A 20,919-nucleotide genomic window follows, 5' to 3' on the forward strand; every position below is an offset into this window, starting at 1 on the left:
CTGCTCAGAGTCAGCGCAGAACAGCCCCGTCCTCTGCACTCGCAAGAGGAGCACGGAGTAGCCAAAAAAGGGTGTGTCTGGGGGCGTTCTGGGAGGAAATGCCTGTACAGCAGCCTCCTCCCCCCATGTAGCCCACCTGTGGCTACACAGCCGCAATTGGCTGTCTAGCCAAAAATGCAGGGCAGGAGAAGCGCGGAGAGAACGATTCCCTCCGTGCTTCTCCTGCCCTGCTTTGGATAGGTGGTCGCCTCCAAGTTCAGAGGCAGTCGCCTATCTGAATAGGATTGCACCCTTGAATAATATTTTTTGAAATTTAACCCTGGCCCTTTAATGGCCAATCAGCATTTCTTTCTTTCATGCTGTCAGTGTGCCATAAATGACTAACATTAGCTACATGTCGACATGTAGGTTAGTAAAAATTAATTTGCGTGGTTGATTAAAATACATTTTAATTTATTTTAAACTTGATTTTCAAGTATTCTGCCACAACACTCAAATCTAGGAGGTGGGGGGAGGATGGGGAAGTTTGTGAAGGATTTTTGGGAGGTTTGTCAAAAACTTGGAAACACTACAATTTTTAAATTTAAAAGAAATCAGAAAACACAACTTGCTTATCTGTAACTCTAATTCTTTGAGTGGTCATCTGTGCATTCACACAGTCAAGCCTCCATTCATGCATTCAAGTCTTGATTCAGGAAACTTCTATAACTGAGGAGTTTGGGAGGGAGGCCTTCCTTCACCATCCCAGTTTGCATGTCCCTAGTGGGTTCCTGCTCATTCCCTCAGTTCATTGAGACTGACATGGTAGCCTCAGAACCAAGAGGAACGTTCAGTACCCAACATCGAACTCGGGTATGACACCAAAGAGGGGACAGCAGGTGAGTTGTGCAAATGCACAGATGACTGTTTGAAGAACTACAGTTACAGGTAAGCAATCTGTCTTTCTGGTCTCTGTGCATCCCACATAGCGAATAGCAAGCTGACTGACTGGAGGAGGGCTGATGTTGTATTGCAGAAGAGACTAAAGGACTGCCCAGACAAAGGCACAGTCTGCTCAAGCCCAAACATCCAGTCTGTAATGTCAAATAAACATGGAAGTCTGCAACCAAGTTGCCACCTGGCAAAGATCAGGCAAGGTACAGCTCTCTAGAATGTGATGGACACCACAGTGCCACAGGTCGAATGAGCATCGACCGGACCTGTAAGCTGCAGTCCCACAATACTATATGCCAGTTTTATAGTCTGTACTACCCAGGTGGCGAAACGCTGTGAAAAGGCAAACCTTTACTAGTGCCTCCACAGCAAAAGAAAAGTCTCAGTGGCTGTCTAAACGATTCCGTCCTGGCTTTGTAAAAAGCAAGTGCTCAGCGAACATCAAGAATGCACATCATCAACTCCAAAGGGGAAGTGGGGGATGGTAAAAAACAAACAAAAAAGAAAGCCAGCAGAACTATGTCCTGAGTCAGATAGAAAGCAGATGCCCCCTTTGATAGAAAGGCACTGTCAGGACGAAGAACCACTTTGTCCTTATGAAAGACCATGTATAGTGTGTCAATTCTTAAAGCACAAAGCTCGCTGGTTCACTGTTTGGACATAACAGCTACAAGGAAGGCCAACTTCCAAGACAGAAGTCGCAGATCAGCAGTTTCCATCAGCTTAGCTGTCAAAACCTTGAGAACCACTGAGAGACTCCACCAGGGTATCGGCGGTCAAATCAAAGGTGCAAGATTCCGCACCCCATGAAAGAATTGGCACACAAGTGGGTGAGAGAAAATGGAGAATCCCTCCACTGGCATATGCTTGGCAGAAACTGCCACGAGATATACTTTAATCAAAGAAAACATCAAACCTTTGTCAAATGACGAACGCAAAAACTGAAGGATGTGTGAAATAGGACAGGCGAGAGGATCCAAACCGCCAATGGTGGTGAATGCAGAAAATGCTGCACACTTCCTAGCATAAGACAGCCTAGTGGCCAGCTTCTGAGCCACCTCAAGAATGGCTGCAACCGCTGGTGAAAAATGTGGCATAGTAGCAGTTAATGTATTCTCCATGCCGTGAATGTCGAACTTGACCTCGGTCCCGAGTAGGGATGGCAGAGAATTCCGCCACATTCGGCCCTCCGAAATCTGTGGCGGAACGACCTGCCCCCCCGCCCCCCCGCGAATCCCCCCCCCCGGGACAAGACTTACCTGCGGTGGATCTTCCAGGCGACAGCGGCGGCTCCGGCAGCGGCTCTGGCGGCTGGTCTTCCGACCGGCTGCCGCCGCCGCCATTTGCAGTTTTGTTTTTGTTTTTTACCCAGACGTTTTAGGCTACATAAAAACTTACGTAGCCTATCACGTCTCTGTAAAAAAAAAAAGGCGTACGCAAAAGGCAGCGGCTACGGCCACCGCCATTTGCATTCCTTAGTTTAGGCCGTCTTAGTCTACATAAATATTTACGTAGACTAGGACGGCAAAAATAAGGGGAACACAAATAGCGTCCGCTACGCTATTTGCGTTCCCCTTATTTTTGCCGTCTTAGTCTACATAAATATTTACGTAGACTAAGACGGCCCAAACTAAGGAACGGAAATGGCAGCGGCCGTAGCCGCCGCCATTTGCATACGCGGTTTGTTTTTTGTTTTTCCCCAGAGCCCTCCGCAGCCGGAAATCCAGCTGCGGACGGCTCTGGCCTGGCTGGGCCTGGCCGGCTGCTCTGCAGAGCTGCCGCGGAGCACAGCCGGCCGCGGAGGATTCCGGGGGGGAGGAACGGAGCGCCTCCCCCCCCGGCGAGGATTCCGGGGGGAGGGACGGAACGCCTCCCCCCCCACCATCAACATAATCCACGAAAGTTAAGTGACTTTCGTACATCCCTAGTCCCGAGACAACAAGCTTGGTACTGATAGAAACTTCACATAATGCCAGTCAGTGTGGCAGAGAAGAGGGGCAGACCATGCTTGTCTGGGCCACCATGGAGCTATCAGGATGCAATCTGTGCTGTCCACTCCAATCTTTGTGAGCACCCTCATGAGGAGGGGAAAAGGAGTAAAAAGGTGGAAGGATTTCCCCATCCACTAGAGCATAAAGGTGTCTCCCAGTGAGGCGTGACCGACCCGTGCTCTGCTGCAGAACTTTGCACATACTGTGTTCTGTATGGTCACGAACAAGTCCACCGTGGGAGTGCCTGATCGATGGACCAATGACTAAAGGACTTTGACATCCAACTGCCATTCATGGGATCCCTGGATTGATAGGCTCAACAAATCTTCCAGGGTGTTGCTTGTACCGGCAATATGCCCCACCACCAGACCAATCCCCCATGGAATACACCAGCCGTATATACGGAAGGTCAGTGTAGTCAATGCCAATAATCAAGTCCCTCCCTGCTTGTTTAGATATGCAACCATGATTGTATTGTCCATCACCACTTGCACGAGTTGGCCCTGTAAACTGGTATCGAAAGCCCTCAATGCTTTCTTGACCACCAAAAGTTTGAGAAAGTTGATGTGCCGAGACATCTCAGCACCTGGTCCCCAACCAGGTGCCTTGGACTTGTAACATTCCAAAATGGGCACCCCAACCACAGAGAGAACCACCTGTCATCAGGACCTTGGATGGTGAAGGTAGGGATGTCAGAGAATTCCGCCATGGACCCCAACAAGGCTGGATTCAAAAGAATCCAGCCTCTGGAGTCCGTGGCGGAAAGCATCCCTTACCTCCGCTTCTCTGCAGAATCCTCCACGGCCGCATCCTCCCTGCCAGCGCCTCCGGAGCACCAGTGATACGGCTGTCATTGCTGTGCCATATTGCTGGCTGAGGCTGACTCCAGATGCAAATGGCATAGTGGGTGCCATTTGCATCCGGAATCAGCCTGATATGGCACGGCAATGGCGGCCACCCGTATCGCTGGTGATATGGAGCCGGTGACTCTGCGGAATCGCCGCGGAGCGGCACCGGCCAAAGAGGATTCTGCAAGGAGGGATGGATCTCCTCCCTCCCCCCGTGGAACCCCCCCGGAACAAAAGGTAGGGGTTCCGCTCATCCCTAGGTGAAGGTGGAAGGAAGGGGATTTCTGTTCACATATTGTCTAAGAGAGTCCACTACTTTAATGCTGCTACCACATAGGTGCATCATGCACGCATTCCATTTGGGATCAAAGGCCTGAAGGAACCAGTTCTGTAGCATTCTCATTCTGAGTTGAGCAAACGAGACTACTGTGACTGTGGCTGCCATCAGCACCAAAAGGCATTGAATAATAGACATGGCTGCAGTTCAACTGAGATACAACTCCTTTGCTAAAGCAGCCAAGGCCACTGCAGAATCCTAATGACGGTATGCCCGAGCCACTACTGAATCCAACACAGCCCTGATGAACTGAATGTTCTGAGTGGGTTCAAATGCCAATTTCTCCTGGTTGACATAGGGACCAAGGGTATCCAACAGCCTGCAGGTGAGGGAGATTGCATGAAGGAGTCTCGATCTTGTGCTGGAGGCAATCAATCAAGTACAGATAGATTTCTACCCCTTGGATTGGTAGATGGGCACACACTACTGCCATGCATTTTGTGAACACCCACAATGCCACGGTAAGACCAAAAGGCAACATGAAAAACTGGTATGCATCAAGATCGATGGCAAAGTTAATATAGTGCTGGTAACTCTCTTCTCATCACGAGAAATGGATGAATCACAGATCAGAATTAAGATTGCTGGGAGAATTATCAACAACCTCAGATACGCAGATGATACCACCCTAATGGCAGAAAGCAAAGAGGATCTAAAGAGCCTCTTGTTGAGGGTGAAAGAGGAGAGTGCAAAAGCTGGTTTGAAACTCAACATTAAAGAAACGAAGATCATGGCATCTGGCTCCATCACTTCCTGGCATACAGAAGGGGAAGAAATGGAAGTAGCGACAGATTGTATTTTCTTGGGCTCCAAGATCACCGCAGACGGTGACTGTAGCCATGAAATTAAAAGACACTTGCTCCTTGGGAGGAAAGCTATGGCAAACCTAGACAGCATAGTAAGAAGCAGAGACATCACCTTGCTGACAAAGGTCCTTATAATCAAAGCTATGGTTTTCCCAGTAGTAACGTATGGCTGTGAGAGCTGGACTATAAGGAAGGCTGAGTGCCAAAGAAATGATGCGTTCAAATTGTGGTGCTGGAGAAGACTCTTGAGAGTTCCCTGGATTGCAAAGAGGTCAAATCAGTCAATCCTAAAGGAAATCAACCCTGACTGCTCATTGGAAGGACAGATACTGAAACTGAAGCTCAAATATTTTGGCCACCTAATGCGAAGAGAAAAGTCAATGGAAAAGACCCTGATGCCGGGAAAGACTGAAGGCAAAAGGAGAAGGGGACGGCAGAGGATAAGATGGCTAGATAGCATCACCGATGCAATGAATATGAACTTGAGCACACTCCGGGAGAGAGCGCAGGACAGGAAGGCCTGGCGTGCTATGGTCCATGGGGTCACAAAGAGTCGGACACGACTTAACGACTGAACAACAACAACTATTTTCTATTGTGATGTGAAAATATGCGTCCTTGGGTTCCACTGACGCAAACCAATTGCCTGTCCACAGAAGCGGTAGGATTAGAGCCAACGCTGTAATTCGGAACTTCTTGGGTGTGATGAACAAAATGACATCCCTGAGGTCCATCCCTCTTTAGCACCATGAAATAGCAGGAATAGAAGCCCTCCTAAAGGTGGGATGACAGAACCGGTTGAATTGCCCCTTTCTGCAGAAGATAGTTGGTTTCTGATAGGGATGGCGTGGGAGTCCAAGCAGGGGGTGGAGTCCAACGGACTCCCCCCTGTCCGGCCACCCAGACATCAATCGCCAGGCTGCGGGGGCTCGCTTGCCCACTTGGCAACAGGTAGAAAGCACTGTGAGGCTGGCTGTCCCCTTACGGAGCTGCAATTTCATACACAATCATGGCTCGGTTACTTCTGCATATGTAAAGTGGCATCTATGACTGCCTTAAATGGGCAATGACTCAATTATACAGTGTAAAGGGCCCTTTACACCTGTAATCTTGAGTCATTGCCCCTTTAAGGCAGCCATAGACATAACTTTACATATGTGGAAGTAACCCAAGCTACGATTTCTGCGCACAACTGGAACTCAGTAAGAAGACAGACGGCCTTGCAGAGCTTCTTGGGCGATCACTGAGCTGTTCAACAGCTTCCGCAGCACAGCCTGCATGGGCGGACAGCGAGGCCGGCTCATCGACCACCCAAAGGGAATGGACAGAGGTGCGTCCATCCCTAGTCTCCAACTTCAATACCAATGAAGGGGACCTGGTACAGATGCCAGCAAAGGGTGGGAGGACATTCTTTAGCCCCTGTGGATGATTGAGAGAACCCAAGCATCCGATGCTATAGTGGCCCACACAGGGAAGAAAGGAGACAGCCAAGTTCCGAAGAGACAGAAACAGGAAGAATGACAAAGCAAAACAGGGAAGACAACGTGCAGGACCTAGTAGCAGAATATTGCTGTTTCGGGGCCAAAGGCAATTGTTACCTGAACTGCCGATTGGGCAGTGAACAGGACTGGTAGAAAGCAGGCTGATGAGACCAATGGCCCTGTCTGTATGAAGAGAGCTACTGCTGTGGCTGTCCTAGTCCCATCTTCCTTGCAAGGGTCTTTGCTTTCTGGACAGAGTCCATAGCATTGTCTGTTTTCACACTGAATAGGATCCAATGGCAGGACTTCAATGCGGGATTGAGCATCCTACAAAAGCCCTGCTGATCTTAACCACATATAGAGTCTCAATGCTATCACACCCACCATGGCCTTGGTGTTGCAATCTGCCTGATGCTGGAGGTATTAATCTGCTGCCACAAAAGACGCATTGCTCCAGTCTAGAAAACTTCAGCAAGCTCTCTCTGATGATCAGGTAGGTAATCACAGAGAGAGATCTCATTTTCTCCCACAGGAACAACTGGTATCTGGACATGGTTGCCTGATAATTGCTTACCCATAATCCCAAGGCTGCTGAAGAATAGATTCAGCTCATCAAATCCAATCTCCGACCTTCCTTATCCATGGGAGAAGAATCCACCTTCTGGGACTGACCCTGTGATGACTCAAATATGATGGAGTGAGGGCATGGATGAGAAAATAGAAAATCTGCATCCTTCTCCTGAACTTTATACATGTTCTCTGGTCTCTTAGATGTGAGCATCATCGAAGACGGAGCTTTCCAGGACTGTTGCATGGAACAGGATAGTGACTGGTGTAGATGTCTCTGTGTAGACTACATCAAACACAGGATCCTTTACTCCTTGTACAGGCTGTTGAGTCTCCAAGCCTAAGGATTCGGCCATCCAAATTTGGTTGGAAAAATGACCCATATCCTCAGATGGAGAAGCTCCATCATGCGTCCCTACCGCAGTGTCTGGAGAAGAGACCAATGGCACTACTGATGAATAAGAAGTAGAATCTGACTGATAGTCCTCTGCATCTGAATGAGGGGATGCAGTATGCAGAAAGGCTTGGGTCACGGCTGGCTGGCAACAGTTGGATGATCATGCAGGGGCAGAGAAGGGGCCCTATGACCCTGGTCTATTAATTTCAGCAGATGGCAGCCTGGGTAATGGTGCTTAAGGAGGAGGCAGGAAAACATCCTGTACCAGCAGCCTTGACAAGGATACCAAGAGTGGGTTGTTCCCAAGGGGAGACGGCAACGAGATATCTCATACGGTTATAGTAATCCCAATCCTGTCTGGTGTGCCAATCCTCCCAGTAGGTGTAGCATGGTGGGAGAGACCAATCTGAGTGTTGGTCCCAATTTTAGAAATGACAGCGGGAACGCTCTTGTCAAGGTAGAGGGTGACGTATAACTTCCCTTCATTTTGGTCAGTAAGTATTGGAAGCGACCAAATCCGGAGAACCCTCTTGGTGTTGGGAGCCCTCTTGAACCTGAGAATTATAATACACCAGATCTATTATTTGTCTGGTGTATTATTATTCATCCCATATCTCACGATGCTGAGGAGGGGTAGGATCCCATTATCTCACCTTCTAACATCGAAGCCAGCTGAATTGGTTCCAAAGTCAGTACAGATGAAACCGGTGCCACTGGGATCAGGGAATGCAAAACTGGTGGTGGAGTTGGAACTGGTGGGATTGGTTTCCTCATAAGATTCCTTGCCTCTTTCAACTCTTTTCTTCTCCTATTTTTGAGACTCAGAAAATGACTTGGGTGTTCTAGCCTTCTTGGATAACTTTTTCACTACCAATAACGAAAGAGGCCACCTTCGAGTAGGATGGTCAGTACGGCCAGTGGTTAGAGCTGGACCAGGGGGTTAGACAAGCCCTGACTGTGCTACACTGCAAGGCAACTGATCAGGCTCAGGAGGCTGCAAGGATGGCTGAGTTTGAGCCATCTTCCCCTTAGGCGCGTCTACTGCCTCTCAATACTTTTTTTCACAACGCTGCCTGAAGTCTATAGGACTGACTACAGCAGACTTGCTTGGTGAAGGCTTGGCAGTGCATGCAAGTGTCAACTACACATCTGTCTCCCAGAAAACAACAAGCAAAGAGAATGTCCATCCGACAGTGGGAGCTTATTGCTGCACCTTACAAACTTGTGGAATGGCCCCTTTCAAGGCCATATTGAAAGAAACTGGGGATTGTGAAGAAAATTGCCAAAAATAAAAACAAAAACAAACGAGGCAAAGACAGAGAAAAATGACAGCAGCGTAGAAGGAAAGAAAAACCTCAGCAAAATTCACAATACAGTCTACAAGACAAGAGCAGTTCCCAACAAGGCTAGCACAATGGTGGTTGAATAAGAACTGAATGAGTGGGAACCGCTAGGGACATGCACACTGGGATGATGGGGAAAGGGTTCCCACCAAAACTCCTCAGCTACAAAAGTTTCCCGAATTGAGGCTCTGCACAGGCACGGAGCCCACATGTGTGATGCACACAGACTATGAAGAAGAACATCACATTTCTCCACAAAGAAAACACAGGAAAATATTTTAAAATGCAAGGAGAATACATAATTATGTCAAGCAATTTCATTCCTGAATGCTCTTAGAGTCAAATCAGATGTTTGCTAGCAGAACCAGGTCACCACTGTATGGCAGGAAAGCAGCAAAGTGAAGGTGGGGGAGGCCGTTATTTGCAGTGGCTAGCAGCTGAGGAAAGATGGTGCTAAACCCTTCCTTCACCCACCTCTTCTCTTATTCCCTCCTCTGCTAGCTGAGTTTCCAGATTCATGTTTTCCACATGTTGGGGGAAAGTGGGTGGAGCAAGGGGGTGTAGGAAGAAAGTAGCAGGTAGAGGAATGGTTAAGCATCCCCTCCTGCTTCCCCTCCTACTTCTCTGCTGCCAATTTTGACTCAGGTTGCTAGATCTGGCTCTGCTACTGGCTTGACACTTAGTACCAACAACTCACATGTTCCTTAGTGTCATAAATCCATATGCATAGTGGGGTGAGGCCTACAAAAGCCCCTACCTATGAATGTACACTGGGCATGTATGCACTGAGCAGTACGTACATACATCCAAATATCTGTCTGATTATCATGACCCACTACAAAACAGTGTACAATGATCACAGACATTCATATATAAAAATGTCCATGTAACACTGTATACATAGTGGCAGGAGACACATGGCCCTGGACGTACCATGTGTTGAGTATTGACAACCATGTGAACCACATATTAAAAGTAAATTCAATTGAATGAATAGTCTTTACTTCCAACTAAGTATGCTTAGGATCAAGGAGACAAAAATAGAAGAAAATTGTAAGCAACATCAAATATAGCACTTAGCAATAACACCATGTTTGTATTTTAAATAATTTCCTTAATCCTTTATTATAGGCCAGGATCCAAAGAAATCACTAGTTTTGCATTCTCAAGGAGACTTTGGGCTTGTCTTTCTTAAGCAGCTGCCCACTGTACCACAGGTCAAATCACATCAGAACTTGAGGGGACTTCCAAAAAAAACGGTGATTGAGCTTTGAAAGTCTACTGTTCAATGAAAAAAGCTGAAACTCCTGCTGGGCATGCCTCAAGTAGCTCTTTGGACCCTGGCCATAGTTTCACAGGGCATAGAAAACCAAAAAGAAAGAGACTGCACCTTCGTCCATTTCTGCCACTTGGTGTATGCAGAAACTAGCAAGTTCATAATTCTTCATCTCCAGTAAATATTGTCCCCTGGAATAAAGTATTTTAACAGACAGGAATTTCTTGCAATTTCAGTGGAACTATGTAAGTGCTTTAAATTATCAATACCTTAGTAACAGACATTAACAGAGCAATTATAAGAGTAGGGAGGAAGTGAAGTGGCAGGTTGTCTACCACTTCAAAACCCTGTTGGCTCATGCCAGCCTGGGCAGAAAAGCAATCTTACCCTTTTTTCTCTCTGGAGGTTTTTTCTTCTTCTTTTAGTTCTTATTGATTTCAACAGGAGGGAAAATACCAATGCCAGTTCAAGGCTGATTAGGTAAAGGCCACAATCCTTGGGCCTCTCAAGGGAATGAAAGGGTTGGATCCAAGGCTGCCTCTGCCCCTTCCCAGAATGCCCTGTTTCAGGGCCTACCACTGGCAGAATAGGTCTAAACCTACAAAGCTTTCTGTGAGCACACCAAAGCTGCCAGGGCAGATGTAACCCCTTGACAGCAGAACTCCTCTCTGCTGGTGGAGAGATGTTTCCACCCCATCCTAACTCTCTCCAAACACTGGATCTGGGGGTTACTTTAGCTGTTTAAATAACTTAGTAAATATAATTGTTGAAGAATACCTTCAATTTTTCATTCATCATATGTTCAACTATCTTGCAACCACACTAATAACATTGATAAAATAAAATTGCTAAATCTTTACCATGAATAAAGACTAGAATCCACCTGATTCTAGTGATCAAGCTCATTTCTTTTCAGTTTAGTGTAAATTCACTTAGCCAAATGAAAACCTAACAGATGGCATTTATTTTTCTCCATTCATACATTGTGAAAAATGACATCATCTATAAATATTGAGAAATCTCCCCTATAAAACCTAATTTTACACTTCAGCATGTGCAGCTCTAAAAGGTTCCCAACAAAGGCTCTGCGCAGGCACAGAACCCATATGTGTGATCCACAGAGACCAAAAAGAGTGCTATTTCTATAACACTTAAAAACTAAGCAAAAAGTTATAAGGAGACAAACCCTTTTTGCAGGCCCACAGTCTATTAAGCTAGCCAGATTTCTGGTAATAACATGTAAGGACCATAAAGTAATTGCAGAAGGAAGGTTGGGGAATAGAAGAGGGGCAAGGAGAAGAAAAGAATCTGCTTTTGGGGCTCCCTCTTCCTAACACACTTCAGTCTCTGCAGTGGCTTCAATGTTGATATGGGGGAATGTGGTGAGTTTGTTCCTCGATTCCCCTCAGATCTGAAGCTTTTACACAGGCTTCTCTTGGGCTGAACGGATATATGCAGTGCTGCAGCTGTCATGATAGCTTCAGGATCAAAGGGAGGGTGAACATACTTGTACTAGGCCATGTGATTCTTCTGCGATGCTAGAGAACCTCAACTACCATACAGAACCCCTTCTAGTAACCTTCAGCTTTCACACACGGACACTGACAGCCAAATTAGAGGTGACATTAAATGCATTAAAACATTCTAAGCTGGGGGATTGGGACCAAGATGCATGGAGGGGGAGACTTAAACATTTGCCCCCTCCTCCTCACACTGCAGTTCTGGTGACACCCCACTCCACCTAAATTCGCTAAGGGAATGGCAGCTTCCCTCCCAAAGGAAATAGCAAGTTTAGGTGGCAATTTTAACTGGGACCATTGGTAGGATCCAACGGTGCCCTACTGCTGGCAGCCAGCAGTGCTGACAGTCAGCAGCAGCAGTGATGTAGCTCTTCCCAGGAGCATGCCCTCAAACGACAGGAAACACTTGTTTCTGGAAGGTGTGACCTGCCCTTTCCAGAAACTTGCATTTCTGGTTGTTTGGGGGCTTGCCCCCAGAAGCGCTACACCATTGCTGCCAGCAGTAGAGGCCACATGTGCACTGGCAATCAGTGGTGCTGGCCACCAACAGTAGGGCGCCGTTGGATCCTACTCATGATGGGGAGAGAGGGGATACCCTCTCTGCTGCTGTTATTCTGAAAATTCCAAACAAAAATGTTAAATGTATTCATGCACTGAAAATCACCTCTACTTTGGCCCTAAGGCTGACTAAGATATATGTTTATAATAAAGACAGACAATAAGGAAGAAGAGAAAGAAACAAATTGAAGGGAGACACTGGGGAAATACATCACCAAGTCCAGATAATAATATCCTACCTTGTTAAGCATAACTGAGGTGAGTTGGGCTGGAGATGAATGGCTCTGTTTATATCTTTAACGGCACTCTTTAAATCATGAACCTGTTATTTTCAAAAAGACAACCATGTGTTAGTCTTACTCTCTAGATACTATGTCTTTCGGTGCATTCTCCTCTACAAGGAACATGTCATTCCTGTCTGAACATTTACCGTCAAACTAGATGTGATACCTAAAAATTGACTATTGCCTAAAATGGCAACCATCCAGCTTCCCATCACCCCTGTAGCATCTAGTAGACTATTCCAGTGTTCTAACATCACAACACACACGCACGCACACACACACACAAACCAGCAGCAAATTGTGTAGAACAGAGGGGTGGAGAAAACAAGAATATCTGAGCTGCTTTGCTGAGCTTCTTCTCTTGTTTTGCTCTTCTAATCAGTGTTGCTGGTAATTGATATTTATAGGGTTTTTGTAAAATATGTTATGTTCTTAAGTTTTGTTTTTAGTATCTCTTGTTAATTGCCTTGGATACTTTTAATCAAAAGGCCAGTTACAAATATGTTAGTAAGTAAGTACGTACGTACGTACATAAATAAATAAATAAAATAATTGACACTTTAATAATCTCTAGAATTGACAACTGCAAGACACTTTACATGTTTGGAGGATGTTTGGAATCTGTAGTGGGTACAGAATGCAGCTGCCTGTCTCTTTATAAGACAGGGAGGCAGCAACATATAAGGCCGGTTCTATTTCAAGTATACTGGGCTGCTGGTTGGCTTCGAAGCCTAGAAGGGAAAGAAGCTGGACCACAGATGAGGCAAAAACCTGAAATTCTCTAGATCATCCACTTGCTCCCATGTCAAATAGGCAGACAGGACGTTAGCTAATTAGATGTTAAATACTTATCACAAAAATGCTAAAGTATAGGTAAATAATAGATACCCTGTGATATGCTTGAGCTCTGCACAAGTAAGGTCTGATATCTAAAGGATCGACCTGAATAGCCTGAGTGAACTGACGAATAGATTCAAAATAATGATCCAGATGTAACATCAAAATCAGTCCAATGTTTACATAAGCTGTGATAAGGTTCCTAAAAACAGAGACAGAATTTTATGAGTTCTTCATTATGCAACATGTTTGTCCTGCATGTAATTTCATAGTATTTATTGTATTAAAGCGTGTGTGCATACTATTAAAAAAAAACTTGTTTCCATGATAGACCTATACAAAAGCAAAACTAATATTTTGAATTCTCTCCCCCGGTCTTCACCCTGCTTTCTACAGTGAGTCAAAAGCACTCCAGAGTGCAAAGGAGAGGATGTTCTCCTTCCCATACCATGGTATGGCATCTCACCACCAGCTTTGAAAACAGTTCAAAAACTGCAGCTGGTCAACAATGGGGCTGTCTACTTGTTAACAGGGGCTAGCCACATGTCACTAGTTTTTAAGGAGATACACTGCTTGCCAGTTACGTTTCTATATCCATTCAGGGTGCTGATGTTACCCTCTACCCAAAACATGTAGGGCTTTAAAGCTTATCCAGAAGAACCTATTTTCCCTTATGATCCCCCCTTCTAGTCTCTGTGCAGTCAACATTTGGGTAACAGATAAGTTCATGTACTTAGAGGTGGGTACTGATAACATCAGTGAAAGAGACTCTTAAGAACAGTTCTTCCAAATATGGCATCAGCACAAGCTTTCATTTAGCCTACCAACATGGGGCTCACAATATGTTCATCTGAGATAGTACTAAAAATTGAGGATGGAGTATAAGGTAAGAGTAGGAAAGATGTGAGATATTGCAAGACAGGCTCAGATTGAGAAAATGGCTGTGGTGATACACTTGTGACCAGAAGCAGGAGTAGGCCCATAAGTAAGTGTCAGTACTGCAGCAGGTTTCTCAGAAGCCAACATGAGAACCAGGTTAGCTGACAAAGCAAAAGTTAGGGTGTGAGTATAAAGAGGATGGAATGGTCACTGCTTTGGTACCATGCTTTTCCTCTAGCTTATCAGATATCTGAGAATCAGACAGATTTGAAATTAGGCCATCCTTAGGTGGATCTGTGTATTTAGAAGCTGACTTGTCCAGATGTTTAGCCTTAGCAGAGGGAGCTGAGTTTTTGTACGCTGAATGGCCACTGAGGTAAGGGTTAACTGAAGTGGCCAGTGATGAAGCAGAAGTTGGACTAGTGGCCTTCAAAGTGGTCTCAAGGCAGTCACCTGCTGAACCTGTATCAGAGGGATAAGTTGTTAGAGCCCACTCTCACTGTGCAGCATAGAGGAACAGATCCCGTAGGCTTGTTTAATAAATTATTGACAACGGATATATCAACCACTGTTGTCTTTCCTTTAATTCCTAAAAAAATGTCCATAGTTGTGACACTTTTAAAAAGTGATACAACTAAGGAAAGGAAAGGTTCCTCCTGTGCAAGCACCGGGTCATTGCTGACCCCTAGAGGGACGCCACTTACACTGGCGTTTTCATGGCAGACTATAGCGGGGTGGTTTGCCATTGCCTTCCCCAGTCATGACTACCTTTCCCCCCAGCAAGCTGGGTACTCATTTTACCAACCTCGGAAGGATGGAAGGCTGAGTTGATCTGAGCTGGCTACCCGAGACCCAGCTTCCGCTGGGATCGAACTCAGGTCGTGGGGAGAGTTTTGGTTGCAATACTGCCGCCTACCACTCTGCACCACACGAGGCTCTAAAAGCAAGGGGTAATGAAGAAAAAAAAACTCCCAAAGAGAAGAGAGAGCAACAACACCCTTGAGAAGTCTCAAGAGAAAGTTCTCAGTGCTGCTGTTGCTGTGGCATTCAGAAGAGAACATGCATGGAGAAAATGTTTTCTGCCCAAGAGAAAGCGCAGGAGCACCAGTTCTCTGACTATAGTTCTAAAAAGTTGTATAAATGCTCTGCACAACCTCAAAACCCAATTGTAGGACTGCATATTAGAAGAATATTTATTAAGGCCCTGCTCCAAATTCCATTATTAGGGGCAAGTATTATTATCTATGAGAAGTAGAGTGTTTTCAGTGGTGGCCTCTACATTATGGAATGTCCTTGAAATCCACTTGGCTATGTTTCTTTTAAGCGTCAGAAAATAGGATAAAGTTGTTTAATTCCACTAAACATTTGTGGATTAAAGAAGGTTTTTCTGGCTATTATTACAAGTTTGTGAGAGTAACGGTTTTTGTTTTTTAATGAATTGTTTCCTTAACTGTTGGCTTAATTTATTCCTTTAATGTATGATTTTCTCAACTGATTTTATTTGATCAACTATGTTGAAGATCCTTAAACTAAAGGGCCAGAAATAATTGAAGCAAGCAAGCTAGCAAGCAAGCAAATAAATTCATAAATAAATAAAAGTGTACCTGTCCAACGCTAGTGCGCTTTCAAAATCACAAATTGCCAGTACCCATTGTTTCAGTTCTGAATACAAGATTCCACGGTGAAGGAAAGCACCGAGATTGTCAAAGCTGTGATCGAGAAGAACTGGAGAAGGGAGGAAATTCAGATATTTAAGCTGTTTAATATATGCCTTTTATTAACTGTACTTTTCAAAATAATTATATGCATCTCATATAATTATTTCTTTCTATTTTACTTTGTCCTTCATTGCTCTCGCACAATACACTCTCCTTCCAGAATTGCAGGCTTGATTTTTTTTAAAAAAATTATAGAGCGTGTATAATTGCATCCATTAAAATGAAACCATTTCAATGGGATGAGAAAAAAAAAAACCTGGATGGGGGGATGATCTTGAAATACCTTGTGAGCTAAATAAAAACAGACACGTTTATTGTGAATCTTCCCCCCTAGTCTATAGTAAAAGTTCCTTGAAGCAAGTGCTGAGAATGAAATTGGAGGGTGGGAGTGGGGCTCCACCAAAACTCTAGGCTGCCTATAGAAGTTTCCCAAATGGAGCTCTGTGTAGGTGCAGAACCCATATGTATTACTGCACAGAAACCACAAAGAAGATTTTGTGGTTGTAAAAGACCACAAAACAATGCTTTCTACTTGTTTCCCAAGAAATGATGGAGGTTGCAATTCTGAATAAGTGGATATGCACAAATTAAATTTTTAAAAACTTTTATCAGAAGAGAAATGTTCTAATAATGGCAGGGGAGATAAACTGATATGGAAAAAATCAACTTAGGGAGGAAGGAAGAAAGGGCTCTGATCATGAAACAGGAGGGAGAGGGCAATGGAAACATATCATGAAGCATTTATTCCAACATATGGAAGGGACAGTAATTGGAAGTTTCTTACCAGTAGTTGCTTACCTGTAACTGTGGTTCTTCGAGTAGTCATCTATGAACTCACACATATGGGTTATGCGCCTGTGCATAACAGTCATTTGGAACATTCTAGAGCTGTACAGAGCTTTAGGCAGGAGCCCTGCTCATCTCTGTGCATGCTCCAGGCGTGGCTCCACCTGCCTCTCACTTCCAGGTCCACCACAGTGGAGGAATAAAAGGGCAAGGCATTGAAGCAGGGAGGGGGGTGGGTTGTGTGAGTTCACAGATGACCACTCGAAGAACCAGTTACAAGTAAGCAACCTATCTTTCTTTGTAATCTCTGTGACTCATATATATGGGTCACTGAAGAGCAAGAAGCTTACTGGAGGCGGAAGAAGTCACACGAAACTTGAAGAAAGAACCACTGTGTCAAAAGCTGCATCAGTGTGAGCTCTTATATCCAGGTGGTAGTGTTGGAAGAAGGTAGAGGGTTGTGCCCTCCTGACATCTAGGAAATGAAGGATATCCTGAGATAGATGAAATTGTGAGACAACCTTTGAAGAAAGGAGCAGTCCAGGCACAGCACCATTTTGTCCTTATGAAAGGTTAGAAATGGTTGGTCATGCCTCAAAGCATATAGTTCGCTTGCTCTGCATGCCAAAGTAACAGCAACAAGGAAGGCCACTTTCATTGTGAGGAGACTAAGGTCAACCATGGCCAAAGGTTTAAAAGGCTTGGCCATTAGTTGGGCTAGTACCACTGACAGACTCCAGGCCAGGATCGGCAGGAGAGCCGGTAGATTGAGGTTAGCAAGTCCTTTCAGGAACTGTTTAACGTGAGGATGTAAGAGAGAGAAACCTTCACTATTATCATGATTGGCTGATATGGCTTCTAAGCAAACTTTGATGGAGGAAAGAGCTAAACCCCACGTTTTCAAAGTAGGAAGGAAGTCCAATATGCTTGATAAGCCACAGGACTTTGGGTCCTGCTTTGTTGGAGCAAGAAATTTAAGAAAGGCCTTTCATTTAGTGCCAAATGAAGCCCGGGTGGAAGGTCTGCATGAAGCTATCATAACCTCCAGGACTTTGATGGAGAAAAGGTGGGGTTGCCACCTTTTCTCCACACAGTGAGGCATAGAGTCTCCAAGTCTGGGTGCCTGATCTTCCCATTCCTCATTGTGAGGAGATCTGGAAGGCGAGGGAGATGAGGGTGTGGCTGGACAGGAGAAGTGTCGCAAACCACATTTGCCTTCGCCACCAAGATGTTATCAAGATGCAGCGAGCTCCAACATCTTGTAACTTGTTCACCACTCGTATGACTAGGGGGAATGCATTGGTCGGAGTGTCTCCCCAGTGAAGAAGGAAGGCATCTCCTAAAGAGTCTGGATTGTGTCTCACTCTGCTGCAGAAGGACCGGTATTTTGTGTTCAGTGCTGTAGCAAGGGGTCGATAGCAGAGGTGCCCCACCTGTCGAAGAGTTCTAATGTGACTGCTGGGGAGACTTCCTACTTGTGAAGGGAGGTTCCTGACCTGCTGAGCGAATCAGTAAAAGTGTTGGCCATTCCTGAGAGATGTATGGCGATGGAGGTAATCCAGTGATGTACACACCAGTCCCAAAAATTTAGGGCGAGTTGGAAGAGGGGAATGGATTTCATCCCACTTCGTTTGTTTATATAAAAGACCACGGTGGCATTGTCCATTATGATTTGGACAGATCAGTGTCTGATGCAGGATTTGAGTGCCCGCAGGGCTTTGGCAACATCAAGAAATTCAATTAGTTGATGTGTAGGATTCACTCCAAGTGGGACCAAAGCCAATCATGAGTGACTCACAGTTGGCTCCTCAGTCTTCAAGGGATACATCCATGGTGACTGTTACTGATGGACAGGGAGTCCGGAAGTCGAGCGTCTATAAGAAGTGTGTCAAAACCATCCACCACTGTAGGGAATGCCAGACTGATTAGGGAAGAGATAACAGACGAGTCCAGAAGTCCATTTCTGGGTTGGATTTGTAGGAACCCTGACTACAGTGGTCTCATACAGAGGCATGCAAATGGAGTTACTGAGCTGGTGGAGGCCATGAGCCCAAGGAGACGCTGCATGCTGGCTGCCTGGCATCGGTGGGGCAGTCCACAGCGCCTGTGTGAGGCATCATAGGGTGTCCACTCTGTCCTCTGGGAGATACGCACAAGCTTGAATGGAGTCAAGAAAGCCCCTATGAACTGTCGAATTTGAGTTGGGGTGAGACAGGACTTTTCCTTGCTGAAAAATCTGCTGGCCAAGAGATTCTAGAAGCAATAGCTGATTTTAGCAGAGAGATGGTGGTGAGAAGGGGCCATGAAGAGCCACTTGTTGCCTTATGGAAAAAATACAATCCCTTGAAGTCTCTGTTGCGACTATTGCCATACACATTGTAAATCCTCTTGGCACTTTGGCTAAGCTGCAAGGGAGAACTTTGAAGTGGAAGTGTTTGTTGCCCAAAGTGAATCTGACAAAAAAGCAAGAAGCAGGGTATATAATGATGTGAAAGTAAACACTGCAGATATCTTTTGTCTTGAACCAGTCTCCTGGACATAGGAGGGGAAGAATGGAGGACAGCATAGTCATCCTGAACTTTTTGGGTCGGATGTAATGGTTTACATCCCGAAGATCCAATATAGGGTGAAGACTGCTATCTCTTCTGGGGACTGTAAAACTGGTGGTTCTTTGAGCAGGGAGAGTCTTGCTATTGCGCCCTTGCTCAACCAAGTAGCTATTTCTTCTCTGAGTAGAGCAGAAGATCCCCATAGTGGGAAAATCCTCAAATTTGATGGAATAGCCTCGGGCAATAATGGAAAGTATCCATTTGTCTGTAATAATGGACCTCCAGGCTGAGATTGTTCTGGTGAGAGGGAACCTGAGGCTGGACTCCTCTGTCGGAGTCAAAGAGTCAAAGACACAATCACAGTCTTTTCCACAAGATGGTTGGTGGTATTTGCTCTGAAATGGTTGCTTAGACTGAAAGGAGAAGTAAAAACCATGTTTAGGAGCCCAGGTTGCGCCTAAGTTGGGTTGGCACTGATGTGGCCATTGGCATTGCCAGTATGGTCATGGTTGGTTGATGGAGGTCGCCAAGGAATGGGAGGCCACTCCCATCTTTGGGGCAGATGTTTTAATTTTGTAAACCTGGTCGAGTGTGTCATTTGTGGATACACTGAAAAGACCTTTGCCGTCAAATGAAAGGTCCTCTATTCTTGATCTGGCTTCTTGGTGAAGTTCTACAGTACGGAGCCAGGCATGGCATCTCAGAGAGATAGCAGCTGCCATGGCCTTAGAGCCGCAATCAGCCATGTGGCGGGCTGTGTTGTTCTGCTGACCTGCTAGACTGTGGGCTTCAGTCTGGAATATTATCACCAGGTTCTTAACATCTTCCGGGAGACATGCAAAGAAAATTGCAAGTTTTTCCTATAAGAACTGTTGGTAGGCTGCCAGTAAGCATGCGGGCCTCATAGGTGGCCACTTGGAGTGACAGTGCTGCCGTGGAGTATATTCTACAACCAACTGAGTATAATTTTCTTCCCTTGGAGTCCACAGGGGCAGAGTGAGGTTTCTGTTTTGTCTTCAGTTGGGAAGCTTCTACTATTATGGAGTTAGGCACAGGATGTTTAAAGAGGAAGGAGCAATCCTCTTCTTGAACTCTATAGAGATTTTCTATTTTTCTAGATGTGGGCAGGAAAGTAGAAGGTTTCGCCCAAAATTGTTTAATTATGTGAGGTAACGTAGGAAGCACTGGGATAGTAATCAGTGGAGCTAGTTCTGTTTGTACCCTTTTGAAGATGCCCGTTACCAGGACCAGGGGAACTTTAATCTCTAGTCCAAGGATGTTGCCATTCTCAGAATGGCATATGGCCTGATATCATCCGACAAGAAAAGAGGATTTTGCAGCATCCAGTGAGGAGGTTGATGTTCCAACAGAACAGATAGAAGATGAGTCTGAGCAGTAATTGTCTTGTGCTGAGGAGGGGTCATTAGTTGGTGTTTGTGTATTAGGGGCCAAAGATGACTGAGTAAGTTGTACTGCTGGTGGAGACTGTGTAGCTGCTGGTGGTTCTGGGAGTCCTTTCAGGATTATGCCTGAAAGACACTGGCTGGAAGAAAAGGATGAAGAGGCAGTGGCAAACTGGTAAAGTCTAGTATGATGCTAGGTTCCAGTAACTGAGTTTCATATAGTTTAGATATCATGTGAGAAGGCTTTGCACAGTTAGAAGTCACTTTAGATAATTCCAGATGGTGAAAGGAATGAGAGCTTTGTTGATGGGGATGATAACAAGGGTAATCAATATCTGTATATTCATAATGATGTCTCAGTGGTGGTCTTCATAACAGTAAGGAGGAGACCTGTAGTAGCAGGGAT

General features: G+C 45.4%; 1 protein-coding gene across 1 annotated transcript in view; it reads right to left on the reverse strand.

The window, feature by feature from the left end:
* TTC6 (tetratricopeptide repeat domain 6) overlaps window positions 1-20,919 on the reverse strand; it is a 170,511-nt gene that overhangs the window by 43,303 nt on the left and 106,289 nt on the right. The window contains exons 25-28 of the mRNA XM_084827146.1: window positions 15,662-15,782; window positions 13,230-13,380; window positions 12,297-12,379; window positions 10,094-10,170 (exon numbers count right to left, since the gene is read on the reverse strand). Coding sequence (XP_084683272.1) covers window positions 10,094-10,170; window positions 12,297-12,379; window positions 13,230-13,380; window positions 15,662-15,782 — 432 coding nt within the window. The remainder of the gene's footprint in view (window positions 1-10,093; window positions 10,171-12,296; window positions 12,380-13,229; window positions 13,381-15,661; window positions 15,783-20,919) is intronic.

This window comes from Heloderma suspectum, chromosome 1 (assembly GCF_057233095.1).
Source record: "Heloderma suspectum isolate Gila_16-S chromosome 1, 16-S_ref, whole genome shotgun sequence".
Lineage (NCBI taxonomy): Eukaryota > Metazoa > Chordata > Lepidosauria > Squamata > Helodermatidae > Heloderma > Heloderma suspectum.